Source organism: Anas platyrhynchos, chromosome 20, assembly GCF_047663525.1.
Source record: "Anas platyrhynchos isolate ZD024472 breed Pekin duck chromosome 20, IASCAAS_PekinDuck_T2T, whole genome shotgun sequence".
Lineage (NCBI taxonomy): Eukaryota > Metazoa > Chordata > Aves > Anseriformes > Anatidae > Anas > Anas platyrhynchos.
In genome coordinates, this window is record NC_092606.1 from 11,502,244 (window position 1) to 11,523,156 (window position 20,913).

The 20,913-nt window shown below is 41.8% G+C and overlaps 1 protein-coding gene across 1 annotated transcript in view; it reads right to left on the reverse strand.

Annotated features, from left to right (window-relative positions):
• BAZ1B (bromodomain adjacent to zinc finger domain 1B) overlaps positions 1-20,419 on the reverse strand; it is a 51,955-nt gene extending 31,536 nt beyond the window's left edge. Inside the window, exons 1-7 of the mRNA XM_027445983.3 lie at positions 20,139-20,419; positions 13,748-13,864; positions 11,571-11,715; positions 10,419-10,617; positions 6,352-6,473; positions 5,276-5,473; positions 1,355-3,050 (exon numbers count right to left, since the gene is read on the reverse strand). Of these exons, the coding sequence (XP_027301784.1) occupies positions 1,355-3,050; positions 5,276-5,473; positions 6,352-6,473; positions 10,419-10,617; positions 11,571-11,715; positions 13,748-13,864; positions 20,139-20,251 (2,590 nt within the window). The 5' untranslated portion in view covers positions 20,252-20,419. The remainder of the gene's footprint in view (positions 1-1,354; positions 3,051-5,275; positions 5,474-6,351; positions 6,474-10,418; positions 10,618-11,570; positions 11,716-13,747; positions 13,865-20,138) is intronic.
• Positions 20,420-20,913: the final 494 nt, after the last annotated feature.

Here is a 20,913-nt window from a genome sequence, read left to right on the forward strand (position 1 = left end):
AGGGTTTGTTGTGTGGAAATTAAGCAATAGGAATTCAAACCTTAATGAAAGGCTGAATCCTTCCTTCCTTGTCTGCCAGAAAAAAAAAGTTTGCTCATAGAAAAGAGAATATTCAGAATGTCCATGATCTGGGCAAAAGAGTTCAAGCCAGAGCAGTGAAATTCCTCACACTTAATATTAACAAGAGGCTCCTAGACAGAAACTAATATGTGGTAGAAGCTGTACAAGATGTAGCACAAGCGAGCAAGCATCTACTGAATTATCTGCTGACTTCCCTTTAAAGAAGTCATGTGAACAGTTACCTCATTTTATCTTTATTACTGAGACCGATTGATTCTGTTGAAATTATTATACTTCTAAGACTTACATCACTTAGAAGATCTGAAAAGTCTAATTACTTTCAATGCAAGGCACGGTTGTATCTAGTAGGATACTTCCTTAGGAGCCTCAGGTTATTCTGTTATTCATCTATTCTTGTCTGCCTAGGACAAATACTCACAGATTCTAGCTAAGTCATGTAAGTCAAGCTCCATGCAAAATCTTTGTCCCTCAGCTGTCTGAGGGTCTGTCTAATAATATAGACTGCCTATGCTGTTTACTTCCATCTGCCCTTTACCCACATTTACAAATCAAAAAAGCCATATCCTGAGGTGCAATTCCATTAGTGTTCCATAATCAGTACACCTTAGCATACACATTCAGTACACCACTACATACACAGAGATATTCAAAGTTTGGTATTGCAACTGATGATCTACAGCGGTTTTCAGTTAATGGTTTGTATTTATACAACTCCATAACTAATTCTTTAAAGTGAAAAAAATGTAAACTGAAATTTGTTACTCATGTCCCAGGAGAAGCCTGCTAGCATCAACTTAACAATGTGCAGAGCAGCAGGGCCAGCAGAATTGTGGGAACTAGCTTTTAGGCAGGAAACATCTCCTAGTATATATAACATAGCATATATGTTATATATAACATAACCTGAGTCAGAAGCTGCTTGAACATGGACATATACCTTTTTTTGTTTTCTGCCCCCAAAGCAGTTTCTGTACTCCATCCTTCCCTAGCCTGACAGAATTAGAAAGGTACTATTCAGAAGATACACAAAGACAGAATACTAAAAACAACTATTACTTTTTAACATTCCAGATTTTGAGCCACCATACAAACACCTATAACTTCTCCCAACATGTCAGTAATAAAGTCCTACAGTAGCTGAACTATACTTTTGTAAGCTAATCTCTTAAAAGCAGCTAATGCTTTTGGAAACAGACTGATGATTTTGCCACTAATTTATTCTCCCCTACTCCACAACACACAAATGCTCTACTCTCTCCTCTATTTTTCTTACCTCTCATTTGTCTTTCTTGTTGCTCTCTCTCTTTCTTGGCTTGGATGGCAAGAAGGCGTCTGCTTTTCACAGCACTTATCATATCATCAGCTTCTATTTCTACCCGATGCTCTATTTTTACCATTTCATTTTTTTTCTTTTCATTTCTTCCCAGTGCATTCTCATCTTTCCCATTCTCCTTGCTTTTGGCCACCATTTCTTTCCGTTTCTGTTTTTCTGCTCTCTTCTTGTCATTTTCTTCCTTCAAGATAGCTAAGCGCTCCTTCCACAGCTCTGCTGACGTCTGCTGCTTGGCCTCCACATGGTCCTGCACTGAATAAGTCATTAGAATCCGGTGGCAGAGAGCTCCAAGTATCTGTAATTTCTCTTCAGGAGTCAACTCAAAGAACTCAGAAGTCTCCAGCTTCTCCAAAAATTCATCCTGTACTTCATTATCCTCAAAAGTTGCCGAATCCTTGCTTTCATCTACATTATCTGAGACCTCACTTTCCTCTTGTACATCTGACTTGCGTAAGCAAAGGCGAACCAGCTCAGATGCAGAATGCAACGTAAGCGGTATTTCAGAAAGCTTCATTCCCAGCTCAGCATAATCTTCAGCAATTTCATCCTGCAGTAGGGTCTGTAGAAGAATGACCAGTACCCGGTTCAAATAAAGGAAGCCTCCCTTTTCTGCGCAAAGCGCTTCCATCAGGGAAACTGCTGTAATGGGATATTGAGCATCTGGCATCAATAAACCTGAGTAACAGCTCAAGAATTCCACCACCATAGCAACATCCCCAAAGAGTGTATTAGGAAGTCCTTCTGGAGTATCAACCAGCTTAAAAGTGGGCAAGTTCTTCCCTTTGAGATCTTGGTCCTCAAATCTTTTCTGCTTTTCCAGTTTTTCCTTCATCTCCTTCTCTTTCCGCTCTTTTGCTCTCTCCTTCAGTTTCTCTTTCAGCTTTTCTCTTTTCTTCTTCAGATACTCCTTGCGCTGCTCTTCTGTCATGGTGGCCCATTTCTTCCTGTGTTCTAGAAGCTCATAGCGTTTCTGTACTAGTCCTCGTAAATCCTCAGGGAGACGGGCACGATCCTCATTTGAGAGTAACCTGGCTGTTTTGGAGATGATACAGGAAAGTGCACTTTTTTTGTCTTCCCGGTCTTTGTTTTCTTTGTAATAGGCAATGAGATGGAGTGCTGCAGGAGGCAGATGCTTCTGGGGTTTCCCTGAAGACCTAGGGGTGCCTCCAGAATTCCTGGGAGCCCTGGACATCTTAGTAGTACCTTTAGCCATGTCTAGGAGCGTCATTTGCTTCATTTTCATCTTAGGGGTCTTCAAACCTTTCCTAGGAGACTTTGATTTCCCTGATGTTTTCTGCCCATTTAAAACCCTTTTGCCTCTCTGCTTTTTGTCCAAGGATTTGTTGCTGCCCTTTCCCAGTCGGCTCCTCTTTGGAATGTGAAAGTTAGAACCAAGTTTACCAGGTGACATGATTTTCATCACCTCTTCCAACTCCTCTTTGGGACATTTTGAGTTCTTAGAATTTTTCACCTTCAGTGGAGAGCCAATAATAGATTTCTCCAGGTGCACATGACACCACAGAGTAGGGCTCAGTGGCTGACCCAGAGATGTACCATCAGTTTTGGATTTCTTTGAAGGTTTTCTGTCAGGTGATCCAGAGCTCTTCCTCTTGGTTGAGGTGTTGAGTGTCATATACTAAAATTAAAGATTTTATATTAATATTTCAAGGTATGTAAAGGCCATCTAGATTTGTTACATTTTTCCCTTCCATGAACAAGTAGCACTCAATATTTTAATGGTAACGAAGACTTCTGCAGTAGCTTTCAATAGGCTTCATTCACTAGGTTGCTTATGAGGTTATTAGCTCATTCCAGAAAGTTACAATTTGACTTCATAAAATGTAATACTAAAAAAAGTATTTTCAATATTTCTTACTGCATTGCATTAAACCACTGTGTTTCTACTTAAAAGGTTGTGGGGAGGTTTTTTTGGGAAATGCTGACAATTTCAAAGAACTATTCCTCTGCTCAAAGAGATTTCTTAGCAGGTCCTGTAGGATTCAGTCCTGGACCCCACCCATGTCTCCATCCAGATGGAAACTGACGGAGCACAGATGTGATAGGCAACAGAAATTCAGAGACTTGTCTCTGAACTGCCTGAAAGTTTCAAGATCTGTATTTTCATTGCTTTTTAAATATGAGGTCTGTAATGAAAGCAAGAAGAAAGAAAGAATTCTGATTTAATGTAATTGAATATCTGATTGTTTTTAAGCTTTTGAAATGACCTACCTGACAGCATACTTTTCACATAGAACAGTTTAACATAAAGCCAAACAGACTGATTTCAGCATCTCAATTCAGTTTCAGGAATCAGAATACCAACTCATTTGAAGAAGTGAAAAAGATGTAAGACACTTATAAGAATATTACCTTTAAGATATGGATAAAATTATCAGAAAACAGAAGCTGAAAAGTTAGAATTACTCAGCAAGAAAAAGAATTCTGCAGTGGTAAGCACAGCTAAAGATGCAAGCACCTAAGAAGTATTTACGTAAGAACAGATGTGATCAAGTTAATCCTGCCAAAGAAAATCAGATTTGCTGGCCTCTGAATGTTCTCTTGAATGTCTTATGCCAATTTAAGTCCTCATTAGCTGTTTAGAGATTTTTTTTTTTTTACTGAAGACAGCACCCAAGCTGAATCCAGCATCTGCATTACTTCATTCTACAAAAATTGTGTTTAATTCTCTGCTGAAGAGAATTACTTAATCTGAAAGCAACCAATATTAATTGGAATTATCATAATTACAAACAAATATTAATATACAGTATATGTTGTAAATCTAAACTGTCACTTATACGAAGTTATTTTGCTAGAACACTGACTTTGGATTAATAAATTCTCCAATCACTTCTTGGTGTTTAAAATTCAATGTAAATTCAATCTCTACGCCAAGGGGAAAAACTACACAAAGTGCCATCCTTAAACACAAAGCTAAGGAATTCTGTAAGTCACACAGATATTACAGTTGTGTATTTTTCCTTATACCAAAAATATGCCTCTATCAGTGTGCTCAGTAGAAGACTGTAGGCCATCAGCAAGCGTTTTAATTTCTAGCAAGACAGTGACCTGAAATCTGTGAGCTTTATTTACCCTTGCTGCAATACGAGTAATTTATTTTTCTCTTTAAGCACATTTACAGCATTTTAAAAGAGCCCACAGCTTGCTGGAAAAGGGCAGTGTCCTCCTGATAAGGAAGAAAAATATAGCAAATGTTTCTGGTTCTGTTTTAGAATAAAGCTTGATGAAGACTGAGTCCATGAACAAGTGAATTTACTAGAACAATAATTAGTGTTTTCTACACCAAAGGTAAACAGAAGATTTCGTGATACTGCATTTACTTAGCTAACAGTAGATTTGGCTAGTCATTACAGTGGACTGGAAAAGAAAAACACAAAAATACTCAGTATTCAGTACAAGATTTGAGATGTGCCATTTCTCAGTCCAGCACCATAAAAAACACTAAGTACCAAGTAAAACATATTCAGCTCTTCCACTGTAATTAAGAAAATTGGGCAATAATTCATATTTACCAGGTAAGGAATATAGCTCTTCTGTTTGTCTTAGACCAGGAATCTTGTCACTACTTACACAAGACAAGTAATGCAAATTGTTGCTGAAAGAGTTAGGAAAAGTCAAGTCACAGTACATAACTCAAATTTTCAATGTGAACCATTGTTTCAGAAATTCAAGCTGTGTCACCTTAGGGATAAAAGGTTAACGATCAAAAGAGCAGATGTTCCTGCTCTGCATGTCTCTAGGAGCACCAAAAGCAAACCGGCACACTGAAGTCTTGGCCAGGACCACTTTCTCACTCATTCCCCACCCTTAAACACAGGAGATACTTTCAGGAATTCTTACCTTATGTGGGTCAAGCAAGAAGTCACTAAATTTACTGGGGAGAGAATATTTCTTCACTAAGTCATCCTCTACTACCCATGGGGCATTCTCGCCTGTGCCAGCCCGTAAAGCATTATGCCGGATGAAGTACCTCAGGATCTCCTTGTTGGGAGGACGTTCTGTACGGACTAAGCTATCTGCTGGTACGTTGCTAATGATCTTGGAGATAAAGAGACAGAACGTTAACGTTAAACTTCTAGACACATTATATATATAGATTTAGTCATATCACTAAAAGGAGTGTAGGCTGTTACACTGCTTCACATCCACAAACTCTCCACTCCACTCTTTTGAAACTCTTACAAATATTCAAAACAAAACAGACAGAACTTGCAGAACTGAGATGCATAGTAGAGATTGAGGATTCAGTTAGACAAAAAGCATCAAAAACATTAGTTTGTTTCATACTTCTTGCCAAAGCCCATCACTTTACTTGGCAGCAATGAAAGTCTCTGACCTCCCCCAGCATGTAGCATGTGCTTGCTACTAACTTAGAAGCTTTTACATGTGAGTGTTTATTTTGTTTTGATTTTTTTCCTGATACCAGAGGAATATGTCTGCAAGCAGTACTCACTGAGGTCAGCCTTGCCTCTCTGTCAAATTAGCAAAGTGATGACAAAGCACTCAGCAGTGCTGCAGCTGCACAAAGCTTCCTGAAGTGCAGGATGCTCAAAGAGGTACAGCCAGAGAAAAGCAGCAACTCCCACTCAATTACCAGTAGCCTACCTCTCACCAAGTTTCATTAACAGCCTGACCAGAGATCAGCTAGTCAACAGCAATGATTCAAAACTAATGAAGCACTGTGACTCAGCTTCCCTGTGTGGTACCAGGGGATTGTCAGGTGCCTCCATGCACAAAATGAAATTACATATAGCAACAGTGAGGCTAGTCAGCCTTGCTGAAAACCACAGCCATCTTGCTTCCAATACCTCTATTCCATCAGGAAGTACTACTACATTGTGCTGTGTACACATAATGGTTATTTAATTCAGCTTGCATGTTCACTGTGTAACAAAAGATTCAAGCAGTCATCTCACCTTGTCTTCATTTTTCAGCTTGACATCATATTTGTGTGGCAGGAATTTAGGTGGAACCCACTTCCTTTCCTCCTTCTTCAAAGAAGTGGGAAGCTTCCGAGGAGACCTACGTGCTCGATCATCTGACAAAAAAAAGACAAGACATTAAGTGTCTTAGAATTAGATAAAAACAAGAATCAAGATCATAACTGGGACTGGACACCCCCCACATCACCCATACAGTGTTTGGATAAATACAGCATAAGGAAAAAAATCCCCAACTGGTTTCTAGACACATCCTGAAGACACAGGCTGGGAAAGAAGTCCTTAAACAGGTCTGAAAGAGAAGACAACAAGCTTCTTCAAGCACCTTAATCACTTGAATGTTTTTAATGCATCTCTTTACAGAAGGCAAGCTGCAACTACCTACAGGGAGGGAGAGGAGTTTTATGAAGCTTACAAAGAAAAGATAAGCTTCATAATGTAAGGAGCAATCTTAGCAAGTTGCGGCTGAGAGCCCTAGTTGCATCTGCCATGCCACATTTGAAATAATTTTCCTGCAGGAATTACCAACTTCCCAACTTCAAATTGAAGCAATTTTTAGTACCATTTCATTTTCATAGCCATTAAGTGACTTCCAGTTATATATATGCTCCTGTGCATAAAATCTTCAGCTAAACTAGCTTATAAGTATATTTATACAACTATATATTTTTTTTAATTCTCAAGACAGACATGACTGAAGGAATACAAAGAAATCAAATCTCCTTGCAAAGACAAAATCCAAGCTTACTGAAAAAAGCAATCCCCAAATGTTTTTGTGGTTATGACTCAAAGAAAACCCTAAAGCAAGCATGATAGAGGAGAAAAATTATTTATTAATTATACATAGAATACAAGTTGTAGATTCCTAGATATAGAGTTAGATTTTTTAAATTTGTATATTGTTATAATATTATTAAGCCCTACAGCATTTGAACTCCAGCAACATTATAGTTTACATGGTGTAAAGCCAATTTTTGCCACACATCTCTTCCAAAATCAGGACTCTTGGCTAGGTAACAGATCACAGATGCCACGGGCTCCCCTGCACCATATACATGTGTAGTTACTTTCTGCATTGGTGATACATTTCAGATAACACATGAAATTCTCTGTTGCAATCATGGATGTTTTGCTTTAAAAAAAGAAAAAAGAATTAAAACCCTGAATTTTCTAACAGTAGTAGCATGCATGAAAATAGACTAGTACTTTCATCACAGATCAGGCTAAGACATGACTTCTATCAGCTGTTGTTCCACATTTGTATTAAAAGTCTCAGTAAGTAAAAAAATACTAAAATATTTTTCTGCTCAACAACACAATTGAAATTGCATACAAGACACTTCAAACTCTGTAAAAGATCTGCTTTTAGAAATCTGCTTCAATGTCTTAAGTGGTTGAACGTTATCTTTGTTGGATGCGTGTACCATGCATGCTAGGTTTATATTTAAGAATTAAAAATGTGTTGCTTAGCCCTGATTACACTGCTCCCTCTGCAATAGGCCTGTAAGTGACCTCTCCTTCAGTGATTTACTTTCTAGATTCTAGACCTAGGGATATCTATATTGAAGTCCATCAAACACCCCCGGAAATCTAAAGGGGGGAAGAAGAGTAGGAAAGGGGGCTAGAACATCACTATACATTCCTTTCTAAAGTTATTTTTATAAAATGCATATGTCAAGTAATTCTTTTGTTTCATTGTACTGTAATAAGGCTTGCATACTGGAATCTCATAAAACATCCACATGCTGGCATCTCCTCCTATTCATCAATTATTTGGGATTTTCAAAAGCTGTATTAGCTCTACATAGAGCTCAAGCCGCAGAATCTGACTTCAGCAGCTCACCATCCGTGTTCAGGAAAATCTAGCCTTTCTTCTTGCTTCTGCAGATTTTCCAGATTGCTCTCCCTAAAGGTACTAAACTAAAGATACAAAGCTACTTCAGACTCCACATCTGATACAGTAATTCTAGTGTAAGGGCTTATTATTATTATTAACTTCTGAAGCACAATAATCTCCTATACAAAGCGACCCGAGTTCCTTCTCTGCACATTTCCTCCTTCAACAAAACCTTAAATTTTGATATAAGTATTACTAGGAATGATAAGGTTAACTCTGCCCCCTTGTGTGTGCATGGAAAGATACATCTCTTACACCATGCAGTTATTACATTTAAACACACACCCTTGTTTAGTGACCTCATCAGGTATCAACAGCAGTCAAGGATGTAACATGTTAGAAAGAAAAAGTCAAAGTATGTGTGACTAGGTCACCCCCAGATACTGTATACAGCCTCCTGACCCCTGCAATTCCAGGCCCACCAAATGAAAGCAATAGTGCTGCAGTATGCTGTACAAGTTTAACAAATGCTATATAGTTATTGTAACAATCTCCAGATTTTGGAAAGAATTTCCTCCTATTAATCATGTTCTGTTATAACCCAGGATATAAAAGTTTTAGCAATAACACATCCTTTTTATTAAAGTCTATGCACAAAAGAAACGTAGACTCTTTTTAAACAAGAGTTTAAAAAAAAAAAAAGTACTTACTGCTTCTACTAATTACGTTACAACTTGACTAGCATCATTGATTTGAAAATTTTGAGGTTTATCTTCTACAGAAAGGGAAGAACAGTCCCAATTTAAAGAGAGGCAGCTGAAGAGAGGTCAGATAATCAGCCGAGTCACAGCCTGAAAAAAGAATACTTATTCCTCCAATATTCTTGCAGTCAAGGTGCTACACTGCTTCTCAGAGGGCTCTAACGGCAACTTCAGTAAGGCTACAGCTGATCACAGCTGGTTAGAGCACTGCATGCCACAGGACAGAACATGATGGTACTCTGCAAAACATCCAAGCCCAGAAATGCTGCTGCAAGTTTGAACATTCTTAAAATAAGAGCTACTTCCCATGACTATTATGTTCAATGGAACTATCACTGAACAACAACAAAAATAAACAAACATTTATCCATCCCTCTCCGAGCACTCCTATGTTTTCAAAGGGCCAGATTGTTGTAACTTTTTCCAGTACAAATCAGAAACAGTTGGAAATTACTAAACTTGGGACAACTTGTATTCTACTCCTGACTTTGCTGTTAGCTTGCTGGGCTACTTTCTAAGTTCTCTCTTCTCTGTATTAAAGGAGGCCATACAATATAGGCTATACATATCCTCAGATGCTGGGTGGCTACTTGCAAATGTAAGCAGCTTGGTACATTTATGTGCCTTTAAAATTAAGCTATCCAGATTACAGCTATGCTGTGGGGTCTCTTATTTTTAAGCACACTTTTTCATATCTTTATTAAAGAGTCTTATAATTCCATTTTAAAAAAAAGTTAGAAAGGAAATTAATTTGTTTTTTCTTTCAAGAGAACCTTCTCAGAGACAAGAAAAGCCTTAGACAACTACTTTTTCTGCAGCAAGGAGGAACAGATGAAAATGGGAAACGCTATTTCATAGCATGCTTTATCCTGAACCTTTTGAAAAAAGTTTACTATGCATTTTTCTGCATGAATTTTGACTCAGCATTTGAACATTGGAATGGGGAGAACCAAAATAAAACACTTTCGTTTTTTATGTCAACTTAGGACATGAAAGAAAATGAGAGCTTGTCTCTGATTGCAAAACAACAACCTTTAGAATCAGAGATGTTTGTTCAAAGGATTGCATTCAAAGGAATGTTGCAGATAAATTTTTTCTAGCTTTTTTCAGCTGCACAAACTTTTGCTGAGGATTTTTCCTCCTTTTTTAATGCTTGTTGTATTTTCAAATCTTTATACGTTTCATGCATAGCATTATGTACTTACACCTTAGAACCACAATACGTTTTCTGCTTTAAAACCAACAAGAACAGTTGAAAGCCAACAGCACTGATGCCACTGAAGCTTCACCATTAACAATGAAAATCTCAGGATTTTGATTACATAATACTGTTTAAATATCACATACAACTTTCACAGCCCAGATTCAAAATGTATATGAATTGAAATACTCATTTCTAGTTGTTACCTCATTATGACTTGTTGTCATGCTGCCTTACTACTTACTCATACTTTCCCTTCTATTGTCATCTTCTTTTAGGATGGATTCCTTCTGATTGTCCTGGGCTGCCTGGCTGGAGTTCTCTTTATCACTGGACGGGGAATCACAAGCTCCATCAGACTTCTTTTCAGAGGCCTCTTCATCAGTTTTCTCCAAGGGATGTATTTTCACAACTTTCACAGGCAACATTTTCTCCTTACCAACCTGCAACAAAATATTAATGAAAACTGAACCTGAGCAAGACACATGAACTAACAACCTTTAACATTATGGGAAAAAAAATAAATGAAAGCCAACCAAATCCCACACCAAAAAAAGGAATAGTAATCTGCAGTTTGGCCAAACACTTGAAAGAAGCTTATTATCCCTGTCATAAAACAACTACAGGATTTCTTTCTACTATTCCTATCTGGCAGCTCTGTACAAATTGCTTAAAAAATAAAAGAGAGAAACCTGCCAACCCACTAGTTTCTTCAGCATTTAATAATGTTGCTTTCTCAACCTAAGGAAGGAGTATGTAGGCAAAATGAATGTGTACTACCTTTGTAGCTACAAATGAAAGAATATGTCCTAAACAAAACTGAAAATAGAACTTTTTTTTAATAGTAATTTTCCTTACTTTTAATAAGTTTGAGTTTTCCCTATCAATCATAGTTTTGGAGGAATTTTTCTAATTACTAGAGTATCGTTAGATATTTCTAAGCAGTTGACCTCAAGGTACATCAGTTTAAGACTATCACTCCTTCTGAGAACATGTTATGTGAAAAGATTACAGCAGATTATAATTTTAAACGACTAGTAATTAAAATATAAATGTATTTTACATATAATGCAATGGTCTTTGTGTATGTATTTCGTGTTTAAACTATAAAACAAAGCTGTTGTGTCCCCGTTCTGCCCTGCCCCCCCCCCCCCCCCCCCAAAAAAAAAAGTCACTCCTTTTTCTTATGACATTTGTATGGGTCATCTGTGTGCTTCTATTCTACCATAGAACTGTTTCACATTCAAAAGCAGGTGATGTCACTAGGATTCCAAAAAAATCTCACCATCTTTCTGATATTGCATGTGGCTAACGTATTCTTACCCACCTCTGCCTTTAGATATACAAAATTAGTTCTGTGCAAAAGCACGGGAAAAAATTGAAAATGGATCCTTACCTCAAAGTCACACTCTTCTCCCACTGCGAATTTGGTCATGATCTCCAGCCAAGCTGCATCCACCAACTTTTCCAAAGACACAGTGTTGTGGTGGACTATTTCCAGTACCAGTTTCTCATACCAGATGGGGAACTCCTCCTTTAAGCTGAGCAAGGAGGTAAGAAGCTTTCATTATTAAAGGAAGAAAGGCCAAAATGCAAAGTAACCTCCAGTTTTGCAATTCCAGGAATGCTTACAGCTAGGACAATGTTCCAGGCAAATGCCACACTGGAATGCAAAGACAGAAAGGCTTTTTCATGCCCTCCCCATCTGCACTCTCCAAACTGTCAATTGGCATGACAATACTAATTGTGCTTGTCCTTCCCAGAAAAAACACTGTGAAAAATTCTGGGAAGAGTAGCACTGACTTTCTTGCTGGTTATTACTGCCTCCCAATTAAATGGGAAACGTATACCAAAAACTTGTCGTCATTCTGGGACTTGTTACTTTAAGGTTTTTGTTTCCAACAGTAAGATGATGCTAATGAACACTGAGCTTTTCTTTCTTCCCAAACGCTGGGCTTACACACTCCTAATGCAGGAAAGAAGGCAGGTCTAGGCTTACACAATCAAGTTATCTTTCCAGAGAAAAATGTCTTGTGTGTTTCACGCCATGCCAAGATCTTAAAGCTTTTTCATTTAAAGAAGAGAGAAGACTTACAAGTTCACTCGACTAATTTACTTACTAAAGGATCAAGTCAGTTCAGTTAATTGATAAGAGTGCTGAGAAGTATATTGCATAAAGATTTTTGGCTCTGCATATATTGCGAAAATAAAATCTATTTCAAGTTACTGTAAGAATGAACAAAATACTCCACTTTTCCCTTTTAGCTTTCTCTGCTATATTTGCTGTTCTGCAACTGCCATGAACAAATTTATCCATTTTGCAAACTTTTTTTTTTCCTATCAGCAGCCCATAAACTGCCTAGGAAGCTTTTAATCCAGTTTCAGAGAGACAAGTCCAAAATTTCACTTCATAGAATGTTTCCCACACACACATTTCAAGAGACTACAGCTAAATGTTATTGATACATTTTTCATTTATGTTCCATTTTTCAATGTTTTCAGAAGTGCACAACCAATTAAACGTCACTACCCAACAGGACATGACACTAGTCAGCTGCACACCCTCCTCACAGGCAGGAAGTGATGGGTGACAGTAGTACTTCAAGCCTCATCAACATTAGGACTATTAGGAAAAGAGATTTTTGTTTGTTGCCTTTAAGGATGCGTTTAAACTTAAATAATGGATAAAACTTAAAATTTCTCCTCAAACTGAAGCTATTAACTATTTTGCCAGTCAGAAACTTAGATTTTTCATGAAAGAGATGCAGCTGAAACTTTCCTCTCAATTTTCCTCTCATATGCTTACAGTATGCCCAGTTTAAACCCGGGGTAAAAAAAAAAAAAAAAAAAAGTTACAGAAATCCAAGTCATCAGTTCACAGAAGAGAGAAATATACCATTTGCCTGGCATTATTCCTACAGTTTGATATGCACAAAATACATTATGTATGTTAGTTCAGCCAACAACTTGCACCTTTCAAGAGAATTCTCTTATGGCAAGGGTCACCATGGATCTCAACCAAGGATTCAGGGCCTATGCTGTGCACTAGAGGGGGAGGTCATGGACACACCAGCAAGGAAGAACAACGGAGGTTTGAATTGATTAATTATTCTTGCTGTTATCCCTTTGTTATTTATCATTTCAAATAGAGTAGATCCCCAAATGCTTACTCCAAAGTAGTTGCATTTAGTACAATGAGTGATTCCAATACAGATGTGCCAAAAATAATTACAGCTGTGGAGCTCACTGATATGAAATTCCAAAAACTTATTTTTAAAATGATTTTTTCCCCCTGTGAAGAATTTCCATTACTCAAGGAACTCTAAAATTCATCAAGTAGCATATGCTGAACTATTTTAGTTCAAGTAATACCAAGATACAGCACAGAAGTGCATTACTCAACTGCATTAGCAATGGCATCAAATTTGGATTTTGCTTTTAACTCCAGAATCCCCAGATCTAGTCAAAGCCAGTAAAAAGTTACCTACTTCAAAAACCAGCAATCATATCTCATTCCCAAGTCCTCTCTTTTGCCCCTAAGACAGACATACCAATTTTTTCACTGGTACTTACAGCTCAGCAACTTCCTGCTCCTCCTCCCAAGCTTCTTTGTGCGTCAGCTGGCTGCTTCCTGTGCTTTTGCATGTCCATATTCGCTCACTGTATCTCTCCAACCGCGCTTCATATTCTCTGTAGCAGTAGCAGCTCAGGAAAACAGGATTTATGCAGTAGAAAGCATAGCCGGAGTAGCACAAGACAATCTAATTCAACTAAGCTCATTCTATTTGAGTGCACAAAGACTAAAGGTAAGGTTTGACTCTGCATCTACCATGGAGATGCTGCACTAAATCTGATAGATTATTAGACCAGGACCCTTTCAAACTTTCTGCAGCTGAAATGTCTGTCCTCTTCTGTGCTGGCATACAGAAGGTAGCACACCACCATTGGTTCAGCTGAAATGCTCCAGGGAAATACGTACCATTAAGCGCTTCTTAGTTTTGCTAAGTTTTCAGGTATTCCAGTCTGATTCATTGGAAAGCAGCACCAACATCACAGGCAGATGCAGGAAGCACAGATGAACCATCACTAATTGCCTGAGAGTAACTGTTGGTGAACTACCACTCCAATGCTTTAGGGTGATATTATAAACTTCAGATGCAAACTAGCGGTCTACCCAGTATCCCCAATCTTTTGGGGAGAAAAAAATAAATACCAGAAGCCTTGAAACTGAAGTCACAAGGAAGGCCATGTTTGCCGTAGTTTCCAACGGAAGCAACCTCCTGGGTTAGCACAACATTAGTATCTTCATCATCATCTCCTGCTTCCTATACCACAACCAGCCTCAAAGTTAAGTTATTCTGCCCATTAAGTTTAATAGTTGCAGAGGTGAGTTGCTGTAGTGCAGACACTCGTATGAAATACAGCATTAGCTACTCTGTTATAAGCATCTCTGCCTATGCTTTACCCATTCCACCTAAGAGGTAGTTATCTGTCAGTAAAAACAGATAAGCTACTTCATACTTCCTGTGGACTGTATAGGCAAAATTGTCAGAAAAGCTAATACAGTGTGAATTCTTAACAATTTACCCTGTGGCAGCCTGTTTAATTTGATGTCTATTTAAATTACCATTGGAAAGCAAAGAAATTATAACAGAGGGGCAAAAAAAAAAAAAAGTCTCTCTCTCTCTTCTCCTTTGGTGCATTTTCCAGCAGAAAGCAAACAAAGAGCTCAAAGCAAACATGTAACAACTACAGAGGCTCGGCCCACTGCAGCACAAGTGCTAATTACAAGTGAGCTGCTGTGGGAGCATGCAGATTGCTCCACTCTCCTGCGAAGGCAGAGCCACCAATCACAGCAAGCCATGCTTTGTGCTTCGCGTACACTTTGTCAAAAAATTTTAGCATGACTCAGCTAAAGTTTTGTTGTAGTTGGTGGTTTTAAAGAGATTTGTATTAGGAAGGCGAGTTGCAATTCCAATGAAACCAGTTTTCTTGGACATAAGGAACAGACGCTACTCTGAAAACACTGACAGGCACGTTATAGCTACATCAACCAGAGCTATACAAGAATACCAAAACACAGCACTGCCACTGCTGAGAGCACTCGTGTCTGCCCAGAACACGTCTTAAATCTGAAAAATCCCCCATTTCCCCAACAGCCCTTCTCGGAGTATTTCCTGCTCCTTGGCAGATGAATTTGCATTAGACAGGGCATCATCCAACTAAGCTTTGAGTCCTCTGGCTAATTCTTATCCCTCTCACCTGTGAAGTTTCAAAAGCACCTAAGTTTCCTCAGCCTTTATCACAGCTGAGGGTACCTGTTTCTCAGCCCATGCAGCAGCCTGGGGCTGCAGGACACAAAGCAGTGGGGCAGTGGCAGGAGTCAAGGAGAAAGTGCAGCTTAGAGCAGCTCATTGCAAGAGATGCTGACCAGGCCAGAAGTGTGATTTTAGTAAGCTTCTGTAACAATATCAAGCTGAAAAAAAATCTAACCAGAAGCCAGGAGTCCTCCTTGTATTTACAGCAATTGGAGATTCTAATAATGACTAAATTGAAGTCATAATGTTGTTCTTTCCTATGCCTTTCCCACAAGAAGCAAAGTCAAAAGCAAATTCAATCCTTACCATAGACAGGAATCTGAACATACAAACAACATTGGTCTTCAGTTTCCTTCAGCAAGCCACCTTCCCTCTCCCATGGATTTCCTTAGACATATCCATGGACGCTACTAAAGACTTGCAGCTGCCTAGTAAAAAACGCTAAAGGAAAAATACCCTTATTAAGGGTTCACCACACTGCCTTAATAAGCTTTCAGTATTCTAACTAACTATGAAGAAATGTTTGAGATAAGTGAGAAATAATGTTCTACTTCCTGCACTTAAAAACATTCTATGTCCCTGTGAGGAGATAAGTAATCCTCCCAGCAAGGAGAACAAAATAAAAAATAAAAAATGCTCATCTCCAGTTGATATATACTTAAAATGTATGTATTGCTTTACCTAACACCATCTCCCATACTAACAGGAAGGCTCACAAGGATTTTCCCTAAGCATTCTGCCTGTACATACTTATGAAAACATGTGAAATCCCACCATACTACAACTCATTTTTCTCAGATCAACATTGAATTTAGAAGTGGCAGGTACAGCAATTCCCCTGTCCAGTTCAACTCTGTCCCTCAAAATGCAATTTAATTCCACCTGCAGCTGGTCAGCTCTCATCTAACATTGACCCCTGGCCACATTCTTTAACCAGCGTTCGAGACTCATGGCCACAATCCTCATCCTTCCCTTTGTGCTCTGCTTGAAGCCTCTCAAGTCAGGTTCTACTTTTAAATCCTGGGGTGAGCACAAAGATGAACAGCAGGAGAATGTTTTCACAGTTTGCTGTGGCTCAAACTTTCCACTACACAAGCGCTGTTTGTCCTTTCAACTCAAATAGGTTGGGAAACAAACCCAACCTATTTCAAACTGTACAACAGATCTGGTATAGGGCTACAAGTGAGGGCTCACTGGTATGCCACAACCACCCCATCTTTCTACCAAGAGCACAGTTGGAACTGCTTTTGCCACAAACCCCTAGCATGCTAACTAAAAAACCCGGACAAAAGCTACTTGTGAACATTCCCCAAAAAGCTGTAATACATTAATACTGATGACTACCCACTGTGCAACAGTTAACAAATCACATTCCTTTTTTATCCTCCTGACATGACTTCAATGTTAGAAGTCAGGAAACAAATCTAAATCAAAAACAGTGGACCATTTTAAAGAAAAATGCTTAAAAGTACACAAGAAGACTATTAAACAGATACAAAGTTTGCTCCTTCCCAGATTAGTAATACTCTCATATAAATTAGTATCAACTCCAAAATAGCTTTACAGTATCATAATTGTTTCCACATGTAACAGCCAGAGGCAAACTTACCAGGAAGTACATTTATGAAGTGGGTGGGAGGCAAAGTTTTCACACAATTGCAGAGCATGACATGACCATGTTTTGGTGCTGCCACCTTTCATCCAGATTTTAATTTTCTGATATTACACGTCAATATGTAAACTATAATGGAGTCCAATTCTTCATGTTTTCTCTGCAGTTCACTGTACAAACCCATAAACTAAAGATAGATGTGTGCAATCACAGCAAACTTTTGCCTGGGGAGAAGAATACAGCTTCCCAAGAGTCACCGAAGGAAAGCTTTGGCTGGAACAGTCCATCTTGCCAGCCCTGGTCAATGAGCTCTCCAAACTGTGCCTTCTCTTGAACTAGCAAAGGAGTTTTCCCAACTATGGCCAGCACAACAGAACACACTACAGCAGTTCCACACATGAATGGAAGAGATGGCCTGGTGTCAACAGCATGACTTCTGGATTTTGATAGACATCAAACTCACTGTACATGCACCACAGACAGTTCACCTTCCCTGGTGCACACATGAAATAAACAGGACAAAACTGTCCCATACTTGAAGCAGGGATAATTTATTTGCTTCATACCTCACATGATCTCAGAGTAGATCCTACAGAGCTCGAGCCATAAGGAGCCTATTTCTGACCATTCTGTGATTCATCTATCCCCACACAATGAACAAGTCTCACTCTGAAACACAAGGCTTCTCTAGCATGCAAGGGACTCTACACAGCACAGTTGCTCTTAAAAGATTTCCAGGGGACTTAACTAGAGAAGAAAGCCATGTAAAACTAGAAATAAACTTCACAGACAAATAAATATCTGAGCTCTGATGACCAGTCTATCCATCTGCCCACTGCTTTTAGACACTTTCTTAACCCTTGCCCACAGGACAGATGTCTACCCTCACATTTACCACACAATAGCCCCATTTCCGTTCTTATTCAACCTAACCTACAGCCGCAAATCGTAAAGATTCTTAAAGTTTGTGTCTTTCAAATACTACATTCATAGCTGTGCAGTGTAAGAGCCTGCAAACCTTAAGGGCAAGAGCTGATCAATTGCTTTTCAAGGTGGAAAAAGGTCAGGCAACCACATTCTGCCAGGCCCTGGCACTACCCACACCAAGAGCTGTTCTGGGTACAGCCCTCTCTGCAAGCTAGTGCAAATGAACGGCTTTTGTGGCTATCCAGGGTCAACAGAAGTGACAAAAAAAACCTCCAATCTTCCTTAGGTAACATCTCCCTTCAGCCTATTGACTCATTTGCAATTTTCTGTTCCACTTTTTGCCTAGCTTGTATTATATACATAGGCAACAAAGTAAGATAGAAACCTAACATAACTTAGTTTCTCTTTTTAGCTTCTTGACATGTCTGGCAACACGAACTTTCTAGAACGGGCTAGGCTGTCAGCCTCCCACTGCATTCCATGTAGTACTTTCTCCAACAGAAAAGCATCTCTGTAGGACCTCTGTGCTTGCATGTGCTTTCTTTCCTTCTAACCCTGCAGCTACCAGCATCCTCTCCCAGGAGAGAGAAAACATCATTTCTTTTTTAAGGCTAATACCATCCAAGTGTCCACAGAAACATGTCCTACACCTGCTCATCGATCCACAAGAGCCATGCTAACAGACTGGTGTTCTCATAAGGTGCCCCTAAACACCTCTGAGCTATTCCTACATGACAGATGAACCTTAAAGCAACATCTACAACAGCAGTAATTAAAATTAAACTCCTATTTTTGACCACTGATACTTCCATGAAGAGGAAGAGAACAGGTCTGCCTCTGCCTGGCCAGTTGGAAGACTGAGCTCCTTTCAGTTTGTTTACACAAACATAGGATGCTGTTTGGTTTCAAGTGGAATATATTTGAATTTACAGTACTTTTAAAAAGCACATATCTACCTTGTATCAAACACTCAATTTTATTGAGTGAATTTTATTGGTCAGACTGCATTAATAATGCCTATTTGCACTCATATATGCATTTCCTCTTCAAAAGCGAGCTAATCCTTCCTAGTGGCTTTTGCATTCTCTTCTTCGTGCTGAAGTAACACGACACGCTTACATCCCCAATGCCAGGAGGGTCTGTGTAAGTGCTCAAATCCCTGTGTCTTGCACGCCGACAAGATCTCTGAGGTACATTTCTTTATTTATGCATTTCTGCCATGGTTTCAGTCCTTCCTTCGGTTCTCAGTTCCTCAGATTCTGAGCCATATCATCACGCAAGCAACAAATCAGGCTCCTGAGGCAGCGCTCTGTAGGTTACACGCAGAAGTCCTGCCCCTCAGCCCGGCACAGGGCCCAGCCGCTAACGCTGCCCACGCAGCCGCACAGCTCCCGTCAGGATCTGCCTTGCCCACGTCCACTTCCTGCCTCACGAAGAGCGGCGCGCACCGGCCTCCACGGGACCCAAAGAGCCGCTTGTCTCGCGAAGGCGGCCCTGAAGAAACCCCTCCCGTTTGAGCTGCAGCCCCCCGGCTGCCCGCGGGCAGGTTCCTTCCGCCACTGTCTCATTCGTTCCCGTGCGGGAGCCCCCGGTCCCTCCGCCCCACCCTCCCCCGCAGGACGCAGACCCCGCGGCTCTCCTCCAGAGCGCGGCGCCCGCTCCGGTCAGGCAGGAGGCCGCCTGCGGCACCCACCGGGAGGCTTCCGCCCTGCCCGGCGCTGTCTCGAGACGCGGCGTGCGCGAGGCTGCTCCCGGGCCCCTTCAGCCCGTCGTTCGCCCGCTTTTAGCCGCCTGCGAAGCGGGGAGAAGCCCGCCAGGAGCCCCGGCCCGCCCGCGCCAAAGAAGAGGCCGGGGCCGCCCGGCGGATACCGGCGGCCTTCGCCTCTCGGCCCGGCTTCGTTCGGCGCGGCCCCGGGCTCGGCCCCGCCGCCGCCTCGCACGGGCCCTCCCCAGGAGGCCCGGGACGGCCGCGAAGGCCGGGCCCGCGCCCACCCGGCACTGACGCCGCTCGCGCGGCCGCCCCGGAGCCGCCGGCGGGTGACAGCGACGCCGCCCCGGGGCCGTCCCGGCCGCCTCCTCCCCCCCCCCTCCTCGGCCGTGCGGATACTCGCGGGTGCGGAAGGCCTCCTGCGTGTGCGGGATGATGAACCGCTCCCCCGGCTCCCCCGCCGGCAGCGGCTTGGCCAGCGGAAAGGGCTTGCGGCCCAGCAGCGGCGCCATGGCGCGGCGAGACGGGCCCCGGCTGCGGCCGGCGGATCCGCGCGGCGGCGGCACCGGGCGGGAGGATTGAAAAATGGCGGGAGATTCCCCTCCCCCTCCCGGGCGGGCGGCAGGCCCGGCCTCGCCGCGCGCACCCGAACCTGCCCACCCCGCGCCGCGCGGCCCGCCCCGCCCCCCGCGGCTCTGAGAGCCTACTGGCTGGCCGCCGGAAAGGCCGGCTTCCGATTGGCTAGCCCGCCCGCCAATCGCCCCGCCCCCTCGGCGCAGCACTCTACCTTGCGCCGCGCGCAGGGTGAGAGGTCGCGTTATGTAAGGGGCAGGGAGCGAGCCTCCATCTTGTGCCCCGGTCCCCTCCCGCCCCTCCCCGCCGCGGCCAATCGAGGCGCGCCCCCCCCTCCCCGCCCATCCGGGTACCGCGGGGCCGCGCGCTGGGCTTTGTCCTCCGCGCTCGGCTCGTCCCGCTGCCCCCTCCCCCGGCTCTTAAAGGGGCAGGGGCAGGCGGGGCGCCGCGGAACGGCGGGCGTCGCTCGTGTGGGGGCCGCCGCCTTCGGGAAGGGGTCCGGCCGGGGAGGTAGCGAGGGTCCCGGTCCCGTTTCCTCGGTGCGGGGCTCAGTCGGTGACTGGGGCGGGCCCGGGGGATCGCGGTGCTGCCAGGCCCGCCC